The sequence below is a fragment of the Salmo salar genome, chromosome ssa16 (genome assembly GCF_905237065.1).
Source record: "Salmo salar chromosome ssa16, Ssal_v3.1, whole genome shotgun sequence".
NCBI lineage: Eukaryota > Metazoa > Chordata > Actinopteri > Salmoniformes > Salmonidae > Salmo > Salmo salar.
The window spans coordinates 86,995,188-87,016,116 of NC_059457.1; the positions used below are offsets into that span (position 1 = coordinate 86,995,188).

At 42.7% G+C, this 20,929-nt stretch overlaps 1 protein-coding gene across 2 annotated transcripts in view; it reads left to right on the forward strand.

Annotated features, from left to right (window-relative positions):
- The window catches only part of LOC106598090 (zinc finger protein OZF-like), a 139,892-nt gene that overhangs the window by 72,256 nt on the left and 46,707 nt on the right, over positions 1-20,929 (forward strand). For both annotated transcript variants that reach the window (XM_045696755.1, XM_045696751.1), the window contains exon 4: positions 15,207-15,455. In XM_045696755.1, coding sequence (XP_045552711.1) covers positions 15,207-15,455 — 249 coding nt within the window. The remainder of the gene's footprint in view (positions 1-15,206; positions 15,456-20,929) is intronic.

A 20,929-nucleotide genomic window follows, 5' to 3' on the forward strand; every position in this document is an offset into this window, starting at 1 on the left:
ACATGAGTGACAGAACATTGAGCCAATCACAGCGCAATTAGAGAGCATTACCAACCCCTACGCTGTGTATTTTCCGCTGGCTGCCCCACCACCACAGAAAGCACTGAGCTAGGCTGAAACACCTATATTTTGAAGCAGCAAAAAAGAGACAATGTTTGTATGCGGCTTTATTAACTCAATATTTTTTTTACATTGCTTGCAAACTGATATGTGACACGTATTAATGCCAAAATAACATGTATTTATTCTTTGTTAAACAGGTGGGGCTCAAAACAGGCTCTGCCCTGAATGACACGTGGCCACTGCCTAAATCTATTATCACTGCGCTTTCAACCATATAAAAGCCAAACAAAGTTCAAATGGGAAAACAATGTTAGATATTTTGTTTATTTATCCAACAACAATGTGTTATCACTGTGCTTCAGTTGAGTTTGCATTAACAGTACATGGTGCAAGTGGTAAACGCTGTTCAATAAGGTTCTGACAAATTATTACAACAATTGTGAAGATCTCACAGACCTGAAACCTGCTGTCCTGAACATGCACACTTTCTCTGACTACATAAGAACATTATAGTTACAGTAACCCCAAAATATGTCCATGGATGTTTTATTTGTTTAAAGGTTGAATAAATACTATTACATTCGTTTGTAAGATAACCTTCACTTCTGACTATATACTTTATCACAAAAGTAATATTGAATTGCGTTTAATAATAACATTTGAGGGAGATGTATCTACTGCTTGGATAGTTCCATATGTGCCACTGGCTTAGTCCTATTCTTTAACTTGGATTATTGGTTGAGATGGAGACGTGAATCCAACATGTCAACTATTGAGATCAGTCAATCAATGTTCCCTATAATTGTTTTGGGCATTGAGCAAATTTCAGGTCTGCTGAGCAAAAACATTAATGTTGTCAAAATTCTGTGCAACTTCCTGTAACCGCTTTAAGTTACAGTTCTAACAGTGGCCAAGTAGGCTACTGTGGCTTTTTAATCATAATGTAGGCCTAGCAGAGTGGCATACCATAAAAAGCAATGGAGAAGAATGCATCCCATAATGTTTTAACATGGAAATAGCTGTTCTATCATTCAGCCTACAGTAGCAGCCAATGTGTGGTGTTCAATGTAGGCCTACATTCCATGAGACTTAAAGAAAACATGCAGGTCTTGACATTAACCTGTTTATCCGCTTGTTCTTCAGACAAGGTGACTAAACATGTTGTTTTATGCAAGAAATCACTTTAGAAAACAAAATGCATTATTATTCCTATATCATTATCATAGAGAATGAGACTAATTATGTTACTCTCTGCCTATTGGCTACTTGGCTTCTTCAAGACCTTCTCAAAATACAACAGTGCCCCTTTAAGAGATTAAAAAAAAAAAATGTTTACCTTACTGGTTTTTCAAAGATGGCTAGAAATGCAGACATTTTGTGCTCTTGTAGGAAGCAACCACTCCCCCATTGTTGACTAGAAATGAGCTATAACTGGGATAATAACTCACTAACTACCTAAGAATATGAACAAAGGTGCACACGTGGCTACATGCAACTCTCGCTTTGATCTCAAAACAAGCACATCTACTTGTGACCACTCGTATTGTAAACACAGTCCAGTTCAAAGTGAATGGCAGATCCATATATGACAATGGGCTATTTGCATTTATGGCGCAATGGTCTGTGTAGAGTAATGACCTGAAACTTGTCTGTCAATGCTATAGAATCCTACTTCAATGCGCTCTGTCTACTAGAACATTTATTGCACAGTTTAGCATACTAAAAGTCTTTGCATAGTTTGTTTTGATTGGGTACGTTACATTGAAAGGGGCTAATATTGCGTTGATTCGAGCACAATTCCCACAGTAGAGTGAAACGTTGATAGTGTTTAACTAAAGGGGGAAAACTCTAGAAAGTTGAGGGAAATTCAATCTTGTGCTTCTCTGCGCTGGCTGATATTTCTTCTGCGGGGCAGCCTGAGGGGAGCAGAGTGCCCAAGCAGGCGCGCAGTTTAGAGGGAACATTGTGCCTCAATAATTAATCTCAAGATAGAACGTTGGTAATAGTCAGTGACAAATATAAATGCTAAGCAGGTCTAGGATAAAGGGAATGCACAGTGAAAACTGCATTTATATTGTATTTATTTTGAACTAAGGCAGATGTAATCAATATTACTGTCTGTTGAGGTGTATCTGAACAGCCAATCATGTGTTTTGCTTCGCCTCAGGTGAGGTGACATGTCCACCCAGAGACCAGAAGGATAGCTGTAGATACATCAACTCTCCACTAGGAGGTGCTGGCCAGCCTATTATCAAATCAAATGTTATTAGTCACATGAGCCGAATACAACAGGTGTAGACCTTAGTGAAATGCTTACTTACGAGCCTCTAACCAACAATGCAGTATAAGAAAAAATATGGATAAGAATAAGAAATAAGAGTAACAAGTAATTAAAGAACAGCAGTAAAATAACAATAGCGAGACTATATAAAGGGGGCACCGGTTAGTTGAGGTAATATGTACATGTAGATAGAGTTATTTCAGTGACTATGCATAGATGATAACGACAGAGAGTAGCAGCGGTGTAAAATGCAAATAGTGGGTAGCCATTTGATTAGATGTTCAGGAGTCTTATGGCTTGGAGGTAGAAGCTGTTTAGAAGCCTATTGGACCTACATTTACATTTACATTTAAGTCATTTAGCAGACGCTCTTATCCAGAGCGACTTACAAATTGGTGCATTCACCTTATAATATCCAGTGGAACAACCACTTTACAATAGTGCATCTAAATCTTTTAAGGGGGGGGTTAGAAGGATTACTTTATCCTATCCCAGGTATTCCTTGAAGAGGTGGGGTTTCAGGTGTCTCCGGAAGGTGGTGATTGACTCCGCTGTCCTGGCGTCGTGAGGGAGCTTGTTCCACCATTGGGGTGCCAGAGCAGCGAACAGTTTTGACTGGGCTGAGCGGGAACTGTGCTTCCTCAGAGGTAGGGAGGCGAGCAGGCCAGAGGTGGATGAACGGAGTGCCCTTGTTTGGGTGTAGGGCCTGATCAGAGCCTGAAGGTACGGAGGTGCCGTTCCCCTCACAGCTCCGTGAGGCAAGCACCATGGTCTTGTAGCGGATGCGAGCTTCGACTGGAAGCCAGTGGAGAGAGCGGAGGAGCGGGGTGACGTGAGAGAACTTGGGAAGGTTGAACACCAGACGGGCTGCGGCGTTCTGGATGAGTTGTAGGGGTTTAATGGCACAGGCAGGGAGCCCAGCCAACAGCGAGTTGCAATAATCCAGACGGGAGATGACAAGTGCCTGGATTAGGACCTGCGCCGCTTCCTGTGTGAGGCAGGGTCGTACTCTGCGAATGTTGTAGAGCATGAACCTACAGGATCGGGTCACCGCCTTGATGTTGGTGGAGAACGACAGGGTGTTGTCCAGGGTCACGCCAAGGCTCTTAGCACTCTGGGAGGAGGACACAAGGGAGTTGTCAACCGTGATGGCGAGATCATGGAACAGGCAGTCCTTCCCCGGGAGGAAGAGCAGCTCCGTCTTGCCGAGGTTCAGCTTGAGGTGGTGATCCGTCATCCACACTGATATGTCTGCCAGACATGCAGAGATGCGATTCGCCACCTGGTTATCAGAAGGGGGAAAGGAGAAGATTAATTGTGTGTCATCTGCATAGCAATGATATTACATTTACATTTACATTTTACATTTTAGTCATTTAGCAGACGCTCTTATCCAGAGCGACTTACAGTAGTGAATGCATACATTTCATACATTTTCTTCACATCATGGAGGTACACATCTTTTGCATTTCAGTAGTTCTGTCAAAGGTGTTTGGAGTTTTTCCAGGTTATAGAGCTCGCCAGCTTGTAGTCCTAAAAACCGAAAATGAGTTACCTCTGGTTCGTTCAGCCCTTCCTATGGGAAAAATGAGTTACCTCTGGTTCGTTCAGCCATTCCTATGGGAAAAATGAGTTACCTCTGGTTCGTTCAGCCCTTCCTATGGGAAAAATGAGTTACCTCTGGTTCGTTCAGCCCTTCCTATGGGAAAAATGAGTTACCTCTGGTTCGTTCAGCCATTCCTATGGGAAAAATGAGTTACCTCTGGTTCGTTCAGCCCTTCCTATGGGAAAAATGAGTTACCTCTGGTTCGTTCAGCCATTCCTATGGGTAAAATTGTTCAGCCATTCCTATGGGGAACATTAATGGGGAAAGAATAGGGTTTTGGAATAAACGCTGAAAATAACGTCAGAGGTTAACACAGGCTTCGGAGATCTTATACGTTTTGTTCTATGAGATACTATCAGTCAGTTAACATGACCATGAAGTTAGTGAGAATTATTGAATTCAGTCCTCTGTATGGTGTAAAACAATCTGGTACGCTGACTATCAAATCCATGTTTCAACAATCTTTAAACTGAACAGACCAGGGTGTGATGCGCTCTGCCTCTTCATGAGACGTCAGAGAGAGTCAGCTGCAAAACTACAGTATCAAACCCATTTCAATACGACCTCTCTCCCTAAAATTATATTTAGGTGACCCCTAGTGGCACTTGTTTGTAACTTCGGTTGGTCTCTTGAGTTGCAGAAGAATCAAAGACAATTCCTTTTTTAAGCATTCCCAGCAGCAGATTTATGACACATTGTATAACAAGCGATGTCACAACATACACTACAACATTATTTAAAATTGTATTGATAAAAGTAGAAAACAAACACACAGCGACAACAAAGTACATTACAACATTGTGTATCTTACAGCATTTGATTTATAAAGAGTGAAGAAAGTAAACAACACACACACAAAAACACACACACCATGAAAGTAGTCTACATTATGATATTGTGTGGGTTATAATATCACAACACTTGATTTATTTAAAAAAGTGAAGAATAAAACAAAACAAGTGTAGTGTGGATTTATCATGTTTCATCATTAATCAACTACAAAATATATTTACATACATACTGTATCTATATATACAATAACCAGCAGGCCTGTGTGTGAACCATTCAGTCCACTATTCAGTACCCACAATGCCTATGGATAGAAACAGTCTCCGAACCACACAGATGTGTGACAGACAGTATGGTAGTCACTCAGTTCTCCTCACCCTCTAAAAGTTTCCTAAAATAGATACAACAAAATGGCATAGATATTTATTTAAAAAAAGATGTACTTCTGACTGCATCTTTGTAATTATTTCTAATGATTTCAGCTCACTATGAGATGAGAGATATGATATGAGAGACCATGTGAGGATATGACAGAGCCAAGTGACTTGGTGTATAGCGAGAATAGGAGTGGGCCAAGAACAGAGCCCTGGGGGACACCAGTGGTGAGAGCACGTGGTGCGAAGACAGATTCTCGCCACACCACCTGGTAGGAGCGACCTGTCAGGTAGGACGCAATCCAAGCGTGGGCGGCGCCGGAGATGCCCAGCTCGGAGAGGGTGGAGAGGAGGATCTGATGGTTCACGGTATCAAAGGCAGCAGATAGGTCTAGAAGGATGAGAGCAGAGGAGAGAGAGTTAGCTTTAGCAGTGCGGAGAGCCTCCGTGACACAAAGAAGAGCAGTCTCAGTTGAATGCCCAGTCTTGAAACCTGACTGATTAGGATCAAGAAGGTCATTCTGAGAGAGATAGCAAGAGAGCTGGCCAAGGACGGCACGTTCAAGAGTTTTGGAGAGAAAGGAAAGAAGGGATACTGGTCTGTAGTTGTTGACATCGGAGGGATCGAGTGTAGGTTTTTTCAGAAGGACTTGGCGCTCCGGTACCACTTGCCGTGTGGTAGCAGAGAGAACAGTCTATAACTAGGGAGGCTGGAGATAGTGGATATAAGGTTGAAGATCTAACGTTGTTTCAAAGGTACAAATTCAACATACACTGCTCAAAAAAATAAAGGGAACACTTAAACAACACATCCTAGATCTGAATGAAAGAAATAATCTTATTAAATACTTTTTTCTTTACATAGTTGAATGTGCTGACAACAAAATCACACAAAAATAATCAATGGAAATCCAATTTATCAACCCATGGAGGTCTGGATTTGGAGTCACACTCAAAATTAAAGTGGAAAACCACACTACAGGCTGATCCAACTTTGATGTAATGTCCTTAAAACAAGTCAAAATGAGGCTCAGTAGTGTGTGTGGCCTCCACGTGCCTGTATGACCTCCCTACAATACCTGGGCATGCTCCTGATGAGGTGGCGGATGGTCTCCTGAGGGATCTCCTCCCAGACCTGGACTAAAGCATCCACCAACTCCTGGACAGTCTGTGGTGCAATGTGGCGTTGGAGGATGGAGCGAGACATGATGTCCCAGATGTGCTCAATTGGATTCAGGTCTGGGGAACGGGCGGGCCAGTCCATAGCATCAATGCCTTCCTCTTGCAGGAAGTGCTGACACACTCCAGCCACACGAGGTCTAGCATTGTCTTGCATTAGGAGGAACCTAGGGCCAACCGCACCAGCATATGGTCTCACAAGGGGTCTGAGGATCTCATCTCGGTATCTAATGGCAGTCAGGCTACCTCTGGCGAGCACATGGAGGGCTGTGCGGCCCCCAAAGAAATGCCACCCCACCATGACTGACCCACCGCCAAACCGGTCATGCTGGAGGATGTTGCAGGCAGCAGAACGTTCTCCACGGCGTCTCCAGACTCTGTCATGTCTGTCACGTGCTCAGTGTGAACCTGCTTTCATCTGTGAAGAGCACCGGGCGCCAGTGGCGAATTTGCCAATCTTGGTGTTCTCTGGCAAATGCCAAACGTCCTGCACGGTGTTGGGCTGTAAGCACAACCCCCACCTGTGGACGTCGGGCCCTCATACCACCCTCATGGAGTCTGTTTCTGACCGTTTGAGCAGACACATGCACATTTGTGGCCTGCTGGAGGTCATTTTGCAGGGCTCTGGCAGTGCTCCTCCTGCTCCTCCTTGCACAAAGGCGGAGGTAGCCGTCCTGCTGCTGGGTTGTTGCCCTCCTACGGCCTCCTCCATGTCTCCTGATGTACTGGCCTGTCTCCTGGTAGCGCCTCCATGCTCTGGACACTACACTGACAGACACAGCAAACCTTCTTGCCACAGCTCGCATTGATGTGCCATCCTGGATGAGCTGCACTACCTGAGCCACTTGTGTGGGTTGTAGACTCCGTTTCATGCTACCACTAGAGTGAAAGCACCACCAGCATTCAAAAGTGACCAAAACATCAGCCAGGAAGCATAGGAACTGAGAAGTGGTCTGTGGTCACCACCTGCTGAACCACTCCTTTATTGGGGGTGTCTTGCTTATTGCCTATAATTTCCACCTGTTGTCTATTCCATTTGCACAACAGCATGTGAAATGTATTGTCAATCAGTGTTGCTTCCTAAGTAGACAGTTTGATTTCACAGAAGTGTGATTGACTTGGAGTTACATTGTGTTGTTTAAGTGTTCCCTTTATTTTTTTGAGCAGTATATATTCAACCTATTTATACAAGGTTTAACTATTTTGAAAATTGGTTAACATGATGACATAATCCTGTAGTTGTAACCTTAAAACAACAGTTTTTGCAAATTCAATGTACAGTATTCTACACGTACATTCCACGTCACAATACGTTGACAAATGATGTTGAAACAACGTTGATTCAACCAGTTTGTGCCCAGTTGGCACCTTGTCAGTTGTGCTGTGTTTTCTTAACTTCTACTGAAAAGATATTGAGATGACCTTGGATTTGCCCTTAGGGTTGAATACCCTCTGGCCACAATTTGTGGTGAGAACCAATATAGATAATTAGATATGATATTGATTTTGTTTGATATAGATATGAGCAAGGCATACTGTGATATTGGTTTATACTTGCTGTTAACACTTTTATGTATAGTAGAACAGCCTACATGCAGGCTCAAAACCTTCTCAATTTAGCATAGTTAACTGATGGACCATGGGCTATGAATTGATTCCTATTGTATTCAAACTGTTTAGGTATGTTAGACACCCAGAACAATCACACTTGGCCGAATGAGCATTCAGCATCAGTTTTCTGGACTTCACAAAGCCATAGAAGTGAAGTGTAGACAGTTGCATTGTAATTCATTGAAATAGATATGATCTCAGTGGAGGCTGAGAGGAGGATGGCTCATAATAATGGCTAGGACGGAGCGAATGGAACGGCATCAAACACCTGGAAACCATGGAAACCTTGTGTTTGTATTTGATGCCATTCCAACCATTATCACCAGCTTGGCCTCCCCAATTAAGGTGCCACCAACCTCCTGAGTTTGGTATCCATATCAGTTTGAAAAAATCCTACTGTTATTGATATATATTTTCCATATTGTTGCCTGTCAGACTACATTAAAACAATGTAGTCTGACAGTGGACTGTGTGGTACTGCTTCCCTCTGCAGTTTTCTGTGGGAATGAGCTGGTAGACACAACATGTATCAGATAGAGATGATGTGATGATCAGTTCTCTGTGGGAATGAGTTAGTAGACACAACATGTATCAGATAGAGATGATGTGATGATCAGTTTTCTGTGGGAATGAGTTAGTAGACACAACATGTATCAGATAGAGATGATGTGATGATCAGTTTTCTGTGGGAATGAGTTAGTAGACACAACATGTATCAGATAGAGATGATGTGATGATCAGTTTTCTGTGGGAATGAGTTAGTAGACACAACATGTATCAGATAGAGATGATGTGATGATCAGTTTTCTGTGGGAATGAGTTAGTAGACACAACATGTATCAGATAGAGATGATGTGATGATCAGTTTTCTGTGGGAATGAGTTAGTAGATACAACATGTATCAGATAGAGATGATGTGATGATCAGTTTTCATCACTAGTTTGGGATCATTCTTTACTACTAAATGACTATTTCTTTAATGATAAACAGCTATGAAACAAATTCATGTATTTATTAAATTGTCTTTTCAACACTAGATTGACTAGTCATTGATAATAAATGTGTTTGGAAAACCACATTCAAGCCAACTAAATTGATCTGCCAATGAAAAATAAAGTTTGTATATGAATTTATGCTGATCAAACTCTTCTCTTCTGTATAATGAATTACAAAAAATAGTTTCAAGTGACATATTTGCTGTTTTTCTGAAGCTGAACAAGACAGGAAGTTGAAATGAACATCACAAAGCTAAATCTGACCTATTCTCTAACATGTTTTGTCAGCATAAGCAGCTGTGAGACCTGCTAGAGTACTGGAACTTTATTTATCTACTGAATCATTGTAGTTTTGGGGGGTTATCTTTACAGTAAATATAATGCTTTTGTTTAATTCATGGAATTCAAAATAATATATATTTGTATTTATCTACTCAATACATGTCACGACACCAGTACACATTGGGACAAGCCAATTTGCTAGTCACCAATATTCTCTAAATCAAATCAGTGATGACTGTTTAACAGTCTTGTGGCCTGGAGATAGAAGCCGTTTCATTCGCTCTGTCCCAGCTTTGATGCACCCGTACTGTCTCCGGCTGATGGTAGCAGGGTGAACAGGCCGTGTTCTTAGCCTTCCACAGAGACCATCTACAATGCATATGTAATATGTTGAAAACCTTACACTAAAACAGACACCGCTTTAGTTTTCTTGAACCAAAGTGTATTTGTCTAGCTAATCAATCTCACTTTTATATTCTACATGCTTCAGCAGTAGTTAGTCCATCAGTCCAATAATGTCGCTGTTACACTACGGTAGAGGGGGAACAGGAAGTTCCGGGTAGCCTGCCACCATTCTTCGGAATAAAGAAAACGCCAGAACTGTGCTGACCGTTAATCGTTATTACTACAGGTATGTAATAGCACGTTTAAACGGACTAATATCGAAAGAACGTCATAACGTGTTAGATAACACATCCGTCAAGGTATGATCACGTTTAGGAAAGGTTTTGTCTTGTTTTTCTGTGAAGAACGTGATAAAAACTATTTTACAAGCACACACGTTTTCATTTGTGAGGCTTTCCATACTCGTTTCGCCTGGGGATTTCAGTACAAAACGTTTTGGAAAGTTGCAGATAGAAATGCCCTGAATAGAACTGATTTGATTCCTTAGAATCAGAGGCATGTTTGTTCTACATAATACATTTATATCTGAATGTGTCCAACGTCTCCGTCCTCCTGCTGAATGCAACCCTTGTCCCAACCTATGTGAAGATAGCTACAATAACGATTAGCCACAATAGTTGAATTTGCTGTTCGACCTCTAAATAAAAGTCCCAAATCAAAGTGATACAAACGGATAGAAAATAGTGGAATCATTCTATATTTGGACTAGAAACGCTAAACATGGTTGGAATGTTACTTATTAACTTAAAATGAATTACAATAATTCATTAATTTGAAAATAAACAGAACAAACGGTTGAAATCCCACTGTGGATGTTATAGACCACATTATTGCATTGGGGACATTTTTATATGAACTTATGAAACGGGTTGGATTGTGCACCCATATAACGGTGACACCCACAGAATACAATTACCAAGAGTTAACACAAATATTAGCGTCTTAGCTCTTATTGCAGGACTTTGACTGAAAAATCACCTTTGGATAGAAAACACTCTGAAGTTTCTAAAACTGTTTGAATGATCTCTGTGAGTATAACAGAACTTATTTGTCAGGCGAAACCCCGAGGACAAACCATCCAGAATTTCTTTTTTTTGAGGTAACTCTTTTTTCAATGGGTTTTCAATGGGAATCTAGATTTCTAAGGCACTTGCTTGCATTTCCTATCACTTCCACTGGATGTCAACAGTCTTGGTTGATGTTTTTCCTTTGAGAAATGAAGAAGTAAGGCATTTCAGAACGAGGGTCGAGTGAAATGTACTGTTTGTTAGAGGTGCGTGACCTGAAAGCACGCTCCACTTTGTTTTCGTCCTGTATTGAACACAGTTTATGCCGTCTTAAATTTGATTGATTATTTATGTGAAAAAATACCTAAAGTTGTATTAGGAAAGTTGTTTGAAATGTCTGGATCAAGTTTACAGGTAACCTATTAGATACTTTGTAGTCATGTTGCACGATTTGGAACCGGTGTATTTTCAGAATCAAACGCGCCAAATAAATGGACATTTTGGGGATATAACGACAGAATTAATCGAACAAAAGGACCATTTGTGATGTTTAATGGACATATTGGAGTGCCAACAGAAGAAGATCTTCAAAGGTAAGGCAAGAATTATATGTTATTTCTGACTTTTGTGTTGTGCCTGGCGGGTTGAATTATGATTTTCATGTGTATGTTTGATGGGGTGCTGTCCTCAGATAATAGCATGGTTTGCTTTCGCCATAAAGCCTTTTTGAAATCTGACACTGTGGCTCGATTAACAAGAAGTTAATCTTTAAACCGGTGTATAACACTTGTATGATTTATGAATTATTATTATGAGTATTTCTGTTTTTGAATTTGGCGCGCTGCTATTTCACTGGGTGTTGTCAAATCAATCCCGTTAATGGGATTGGCTCGTGAAGAGATCACTAAGTTAACCTGCTTTTTTGTTGTTGCAATAAACACTGATCTGGTTTTCAAGTCTGTAAATGAAAATGCCGATTTTTGTTACAAATTGACTAACTTATTGTGGCAGGTATTAGGCTATAGAATGTTAACACAGGTCTCGTCAATCTCTCAAGCCCACGTGCTAGTGATTAGCTAGCTAATCTTTATATTTCAAGTTTAGCCAACAAGGATCAATCTGCAAGCTAACAAGGTAGAACAGTTAAATTGTTATAAACACACCCTTTTTGAAAAACATGTTAGCCTGTCCACTTTGTTCTGATGTTAAAATCAAGTGGCCTACCTTATTTCTCAAAATGAGAACAGGTTGCCAATACTTTATATAATTGTGTTTTTTATGCTTATTACACATTTATAAAACACAGACTGGACATCTGGTATGATGGTCTTTGACTAAAATACTGCTAGCGTACCAATGCCGCATGAGAAAAACTGAGCATTCATTTTCTAGAATCAATGTTTGATACTCTCGTTTTAGTAGTGTAGCTCTGCTCTCAATCTGAGTAGTTGAGACATAACAAGGGTATTGTTAGAAAAAGTAACTTCTCTATTACAGTAAAATAATGTCTCAATGTGTTTTGGTATCCATATGAACGATTCTTTTGGACCAAACTACAAATGCAAATAGCAATTTGAAACCGCTTGCCAGAGGGGCTGCGCACAATTGGCCCAGCGTCGTCCGGGTTTGGCCGTCATTGTAAATAATAATTTGTTCTTAACTGACTTGCCTAGTTACATTTTTTATTTGTTTATTTTTTTTATTTCACCTTTATTTAACCAGGTAGGCAAGTTGAGAACAAGTTATCATTTACAATTGCGACCTGGCCAAGATAAAGCAAGCAGTTTGACACATACAACAACACAGAGTTACACATGGAGTAAAACAAACATACAGTCAATAATATAGTAGAAAAATAAGTCTATATACAAAGTGAGCAAATGAGGTGAGATAAGGGAGGTAAAGGCAAAAAAGGCCATGGTGGAAAAGTAAATACAATATAGCAAGTAAAACACTGGAATGGTAGATTTGCAGTGGAAGAAAGTGCAAAGTAGAAATAGAAATAATGGGGTGCAAAGGAGCAAAATAAAAAAAATACAGTAGGGGAAGGGGTAGTTGTTTGGGCTAAATGATAGATGGGCTATGTACAGGTGCAGTAATCTGTGAGCTGCTCTGACAGCTGGTGCTTGAAGCTAGTGAGGGAGATAAGTGTTTCCAGTTTTAGAGATTTTTGTAGTTCGTTCCAGTCATTGGCAGCAGAGAACTGGAAGGAGAGGTGGCCGAAGGAGGAATTGGCTTTGGGGGTGACCAGAGAGATATACCTGCTGGAGCACGTTATACAGGTGGGTGCTGCTACGGTGACCAGTGAGCGGAGATAAGGGGGGACTTTACCTAGCAGGGTCTTGTAGATGACCTGGAGCCAGTGGGTTTGGCGACGAGTATGAAGCGAGGGCCAGCCAACGAGAGCGTACAGGTCGCAGTGGTGGGTAGTATATGGGGCTTTGGTGACAAAACGGATGGCATTGTGATAGACTGCATCCAATTTATTGAGTAGGGTATTGGAGGCTATTTTGTAAATGACATCGCCAAAGTCGAGGATCAGTAGGATGGTCAGTTTTACGAGGGTGTGTTGCGAAATAGGAAGCCAATTCTAGATTTAACTTTGGATTGGAGATGTTTGATGTGAGTCTGGAAGGAGAGTTTACAGTCTAACCAGACACCTAGGTATTTGTAGTTGTCCACATATTCTGAGTCAGAACCGTCCAGAGTGGTGATGCTGGACGGGCGGGCAGGTGCAGGCAGCGATCGGTTGAAGAGCATGTATTTAGTTTTACTTGTATTTAAGAGCAGTTGGAGGCCACGGAAGGAGAGTTGTATGGCATCGAAGCTCGTCTGGAGGGTTGTTAACACAGTGTCCAAAGCAGGGCCAGAAGTATACAGAATGGTGTTGTCTGCGTAGAGGTGGATCAGAGATTCACCAACAGCAAGAGCGACATCATTGATGTATACAAAGAAAAGAGTCGGCCCAAGAATTGAACCCTGTGGCACCCCCATAGAGACTGCCAGAGGCCCGGACAACAGGCCATCCGATTTGACACACTGAACTCTATCAGAGAAGTAGTTGGTGTACCAGGCGAGGCAATCATTTGAGAAACCAAGGCTGTTGAGTCTGCCGATGAGGATGTGGTGATTGACAGAGTCGAAAGCTTTGGCCAGGTCAATGAATACGGCTGCACAGTATTGTTTCTTATCGATGGTGGTTATGATATCGTTTAGGACCTTGAGCGTGGCTGAGGTGCACCCAAGTCCAGCTCTGAAACCAGATTGCATAGCGGAGAAGGTGTGGTGGGATTCGAAATGGTCGGTAATTTGTGTGTTGACTTGGCTTTTGAAGACTTTAGAGAGGCAGGGTAGGATAGATATAGGTCTGTAGCAGTTTGGGTCAAGAGTGTCCCCCCTTTGAAGAGGGGATGACCGCAGCTGCTTTCCAATCTTTGGGAATCTCAGACGACACTATCGAGAGGTTGAACAGGCTAGTAATAGGGGTTGCAACAATTTCGGCAGATAATTTTAGAAAGAGAGGGTCCAGATTGTCTAGCCCGGCTGATTTGTAGGGGTCTAGATTTTGCAGCTCTTTCAGAACATCAGCTGACTGGATTTGGGAGAAGGAGAAATGGGGAAGGCTTGGGCGAGTTGCTGTGGGGGGTGCAGTGCTGTTGACCGTGGTAGGGGTAGCCAGGTGGAAAGCATGGCCAGCCGTAGAAACATACTAAAAATAAAGGTTAAATTAACAAAAATAGGAAGATGTGGTCTCACAACTTTGCTGGCGGGAACGGTAGGGGCTTGGTGTGTTTGCTTTTCTATGGGCTTGCTTTGGACCTAAGCTTGTCCCCTGCCTTCCCGCCTTTGGGACACCGACTCCCATTGTTAAGGCGGAGACGTGCATCTCGTCATTATATACAGTTCTCTGGTGTAAATGGGAAGGTGCACACGTCAAAGAGAAGCGACGGAGACAAGACCAAAAATAGAACATGACAACAAGCCGACATAAACGCTCATCGAAATGAAAAATAACAAAACCTTGCGATACAGGCATATGGAATATAGCGCAAAAACATACATTCATATTCATTCGATATGTTTACTCCAGTACTGCAGGTGGCGGTAACTCAGTAGCGTCAACGGACTTCAGATCAGGCAGTGTGGGTGCATGAGAGACAAGGTTGCTCTACTGTTTTGAAGCTGAATGTAATGATTATCAGTTTTCTACATGTGTACTAATATTCAGAGACGTTCAGTTATCTTTGTCTACAAATATTACTATGGTGTGAACGGAAATCCTTTTGGTGTTTGATTTAAATAATACAGAGAAGAAAAGGTTATTCAGGAAAATAGTACATAGTGCTGCCTAAAACATACTGCAACCTTGTACTAAATAGTTTTTGAGTCATTTATGTAAATGTAGGAAATCTACTAGAGGTTAAGTGCACTTATGTTGTGTAATTTAAAGTGTGCACTTTGTGTCTAATGGGAATTAATGTTTTGTTGTCAATGCTTAACTACCTGATCTATTGAAATGAGATAATTGAACAAGAAAAAATATAATAGATTTTTAGAGAATAAGAAAGTGCCAGAACTGTCAAGACAGTAACTTGTTTCTCTTTATTACTACAGGACGACTAGAATTAAGTCTGAGGCCGGTAACATCAACAGTGAGGACAAACCCAGCCTGCCTCTCTCCTTCCACACTGAGTCTAAATCTACAGTCACTGGGTCCTGATTGTTACAGTGGAGCCCAGTTTGCACTGCAGGATCCAGAGATGTCATCAGTGAAGCTGGAAGACTGCAGTCAAACACTGGAGCTGAATGTCAACATTAAAGATGAAGAAGAAGAGGAGAAGATTGGGAAATCTGTTAATCATGGTGAAAGCAGGTTCTATCTAACTAAGTTATGACCCAGTCTGTTGCTATTGTAAATTCTGTAATTCTGACATCACATCCCTGAAGAACACCAGACTGTACAACAAAGCTTGTGTCGTTCTTTCCAACACCAGTATTGCCAGCATTTGTTTTATTCACTGGGTTATCTGGAGTGATCAGAGAGTAGACTAAAGAAGTGAAGTAGACAAACTGCCAGTGTTTTAAAGTTCTATGAAATGAGTCTGTGTAGTTACTAACCCTTGTGATAGTGAGAGGAGGATGATATGAAATGAGTCTGTGTAGTTACTAACCCTTGTGACAGTGAGTGGAGGATGATATGGCTCATCATTTTCACTCCTTTTTGTAATCAGCTGTCGTCCACTTTTAGAATAGTTGTATTCCCCTTTTGCTTTGTACAGTATACTTACAGTGCCTTCGGCAATTATTCATACCCCTTGACTTATTCCACATTTTGTTGTGTTACAGCCTAAATTCAAAATGGATGAAATTGATATTTAATATACCCAATACCCCATAATGACATACATAATGTATTTAGAAATGTTTGCAAATTTATACAAATTGAAGTGCAGAAATATCTCATTTACATAAGTATTCACACCCCCAAGTCAATACATTGTAGAAACACCTTTGGCAGCGATTACAGCTGTGAGTCTTTCTGGTTAAATCTCTAAGAACTTTGCACACCTGGATGGTACAATGTTGTACAAATTATTTAAGATCTGTCAAGTTGGTTGTTGATCATTGCTAGACAGCGGTTTTCATGTCTTGCCATAGATTTTCAAGCCGATTTAAGTCAAAATGGTAACTAGGCCACTCAGGAACATTCAATATTGTCTTGGTAAGCAACTTCAGTGTATATTTGGCCTTGTTTTTTAGGTTATTGCCCTTCTGAAATGTGAATTTGTTTCCCAGTGTCTGTTGGAAAGCAGACAACCAGGTTTTCCTCTAGGATTTTGCCGGTGCTTAGCTCTATTCCGTTTCTTTTTATCCCCCCCAAAAATGTTAAAGTCCTTGCCGATGACAAGCATACCCATAACATGATGCAGCTACCACCATGTATAGAGTGGGACTCTTGATGTGTTGGATTTGCCCCAAACATAGCGCTTTGTATTCAGGATATGAATATGGTTGCATCACTGCCTGGTATAGCAACTGCTCGGCCTCCGACCGCAAGGCACTACAGAGGGTAGTGCGAACGGCCCAGTACATCACTGTGGCCAAGCTTCCTGCCATCCAGGACCTCTATACCAGGCGGTGTCAGAGGAGGCCTTAAAAATGGTCAGACTCCAGCAATCCTAGTCATAGACTGTTCTCTCTGCTACCTCACTGCAAGCAGTACCGGAGCGCCAAGTCTAGGTCCAAGAGGCTTCTTAACAGCTTTTACCCCCAAGCCATAAGACTCCTGAATACCTAATCAAATGGCGACCCAGACTATTTGCATTGCCCCCCCTATTTTACACCACTGCTACTCTCTGTTGTTATCTATGCATAGTCATTTTAATAACTCTACCTTGTACATACTACCTCAACTAACCGGTTCCCCCGCACATGTTATTTTACTGCTGCTCTTTAATTACTTTTTACTTTTATTTCTTATTCTTATCTGTATTTTTTTTAACTGCATTGTTGGTTAGGGGCTCGTAAGTAAGCATTTCACTGTAAGGTCTACACCTGTCGTATTCGGCGCGCATGTGACTAATAAAATTTGATTTGAAGTTAATTATTTTTGACAAGTTTTTTGCAGTTTACTTTAGTGCCTTAATTCAAACAGGATGCATGTTTTGGAATGTTTTTTTCTGTACAGCTTTGCTTCTTTTCACTCTGTTATTGATGTTAGTATTGTGGAGTAACTACGTTGTTGATCCATCCTCAGTCTAACTGTTTTAAAGTCACCATTGGCCTCATGGTGAAATCCCTGAGCAGTTTCCCTCCTCTCTGGCAACTGAGTTAGGAAGGACGCCTGTATCTTTGTAGTGACTGATACACCATCCAAAGTGTAATTAATATCTTCACCATGGTCAAAAGGATAGTCAATGTCTTTTATAAAATGTTTTACCCATATTCTAATAGGTGCCCTTCCTTGTCAGGCATTAGAAAATGTCCCTGGTCTTTATGGTTGAATCTGTGTTTGATATTCACAACTTGACTGAGGGACCTTTACAGATAATTGTATTTGTGGGTTACAGAGATGAGGTAGTCATTCATAAATCATCTTAACCACTATTATTGCACACAGAGTGAGACCATGTGACTTGTTAAGCTTGCCATAACAAAGGGGTTGAATAGTTATTGACTCAACATTATGAGGTATTCCGCTGACGTTATGGGGTATTCCACTGACGTTATGGGGTATTCCACTGACGTTATGGGGTATTCCACTGACTTTGTGGGGTATTCCACTGACTTTGTGGGGTATTCCACTGACGTTGTGTCCACTGACGTTGTGGGGTATTCCACTGACGTTATGGGGTATTCCACTGACATTATGGGGTATTCCACTGACGTTGTGGGGTATTCCACTGACATTATGGGGTATTCCACTGACGTTATGGGGTATTCCACTGACATTATGGGGTATTCCACTGACGTTATGGGGTATTCCACTGACGTTGTGGGGTATTCCACTGACGTTATGGGGTATTCCACTGACGTTATGGGGTATTCCGCTGACGTTGTGGGGTATTCCACTGACGTTATGGGGTATTCCACTGACGTTGTGGGGTATCCCGCTGACGTTGTGGGGTATTCCACTGACGTTATGGGGTATTCCACTGACTTTGTGGGGTATTCCACTGACGTTGTGTCCACTGACGTTGTGGGGTATTCCACTGACGTTATGGGGTATTCCGCTGACGTTATGGGGTATTCCGCTGACGTTGTGGGGTATTCCACTGACGTTGTGGGGTATTCCACTGACGTTATGGGGTATTCCACTGACGTTATGGGGTATTCTGCTGACGTTGTGGGGTATTCCACTGACGTTGTGGGGTATTCCACTGACTTTATGGGGTATTCCACTGGCGTTGTGGGGTATTCCACTGACGTTATGGGGTATTCTGCTGACGTTATGGGGTATTCCGCTGGCGTTGTGGAGTATTCTGCTGACGTTGTGGGGTATCCCGCTGACGTTATGGGGTATTCCACTGACGTTATGGGGTATTCCACTGACTTTGTGGGGTATTCCACTGACGTTGTGTCCACTGACGTTGTGGGGTATTCCACTGACGTTGTGGGGTATTCCACTGACGTTGTGGGGTATTCCACTGACGTTGTGGGGTATTCCACTGACGTTGTGGGGTATTCCACTGACGTTATGGGGTATTCCGCTGACGTTATGGGGTATTCCGCTGACGTTGTGGGGTATTCCACTGACGTTGTGGGGTATTCCACTGACGTTATGGGGTATTCCACTGACGTTATGGGGTATTCTGCTGACGTTGTGGGGTATTCCACTGACGTTGTGGGGTATTCCACTGACTTTATGGGGTATTCCACTGGCGTTGTGGGGTATTCCACTGACGTTATGGGGTATTCTGCTGACGTTATGGGGTATTCCGCTGGCGTTGTGGAGTATTCTGCTGACGTTGTGGGGTATCCCGCTGACGTTATGGGGTATTCCACTGACGTTATGGGGTATTCTGCTGACGTTGTGGGGTATTCCACTGACGTTGTGGGGTATTCCACTGACTTTATGGGGTATTCCACTGGCGTTGTGGGGTATTCCACTGACGTTGTGGGGTATTCCACTGGCGTTGTGGGGTATTCCACTGACGTTGTGGGGTATTCCACTGACGTTATGGGGTATTCCACTGACGTTGTGGGGTATTCCACTGACGTTATGGGGTATTCCGCTGACGTTATGGGGTATTCCGCTGACGTTGTGGGGTATTCCACTGACGTTATGGGGTATTCCGCTGACGTTGTGTCCACTGATGTTGTGGGGTATTCCACTGACGTTATGGGGTATTCCACTGACGTTGTGGGGTATTCCACTGACGTTGTGGGGTATTCCACTGACGTTGTGGGGTATTCCACTGACGTTGTGGGGTATTCCACTGACGTTGTGGGGTATTCCACTGACGTTGTGGGGTATTCCGCTGACGTTATGGGGTATTCCACTGACGTTATGGGGTATTCCACTGACGTTGTGGGGTATTCCACTGACATTGTGGGGTATTCCACTGACGTTGTGGGGTATTCCACTGACGTTGTGGGGTATTCCGCTGACGTTATGGGGTATTCCGCTGGCGTTGTGGGGTATTCCACTGACGTTATGGGGTATTCCACTGACGTTGTGGGGTATTCCACTAACGTTATGGGGTATTCCACTGACGTTATGGGGTATTCCGCTGGCGTTGTGGGGTATTCCACTGACGTTATGGGGTATTCCGCTGGCGTTGTGGGGTATTCCACTGACGTTATGGGGTATTCCGCTGGCGTTGTGGAGTATTCCACTGAAGTTATGGGGTAAAGACAAAATAGTTTTCAGGGCTCCCATATATAACACTTTCTGGCCAACTGGTGGTTTAGTTCCATCTGTCCTCCAGGTGATCTGTCCTCCAACTGGTGGTTTAGTTCCATCTGTCCTCCAGGTGATCTGTCCTCCAACTGGTGGTTTAGTTCCATCTGTCCTCCAGGTGATCTGTCCTCCAACTGGTGGTTTAGTTCCATCTGTCCTCCAGGTGATCTGTCCTCCAACTGGTGGTTTAGTTCCATCTGTCCTCCAGGTGATCTGTCCTCCAACTGGTGGTTTAGTTCCCTCTGTCCTCCAGGTGATCTGTCCTCCAACTGGTGGTTTAGTTCCATCTGTCCTCCAGGTGATCTGTCCTCCAACTGGTGGTTTAGTATCATCTGTCCTCCAGGTGATCTGTCCTCCAACTGGTGGTTTAGTTCCCTCTGTCCTCCAGGTGATCTGTCCTCCAACTGGTGGTTTAGTTCCATCTGTCCTCCAGGTGATCTGTCCTCCAACTGGTGGTTTAGTTCCATCTGTCCTCCAGGTGATCTGTCCTCCAACTGGTGGTTTAGTTCCATCTGTCCTCCAGGTGATCTGTCCTCCAACTGGTGGTTTAGTTCCATCTGTCCTCCAGGTGATCTGTCCTCCAACTGGTGGTTTAGTACCATCTGTCCTCCAGGTGATCTGTCCTCCAACTGGTGGTTTAGTACCATCTGTCCTCCAGGTGATCTGTCCTCCAACTGGTGGTTTAGTTCCATCTGTCCTCCAGGTGATCTGTCCTCCAACTGGTGGTTTAGTTCCATCTGTCCTCCAGGTGATCTGTCCTCCAACTGGTGGTTTAGTTCCATCTGTCCTCCAGGTGATCTGTCCTCCAACTGGTGGTTTAGTTCCATCTGTCCTCCAGGTGATCTGTCCTCCAACTGGTGGTTTAGTTCCCTCTGTCCTCCAGGTGATCTGTCCTCCAACTGGTGGTTTAGTACCATCTGTCCTCCAGGTGATC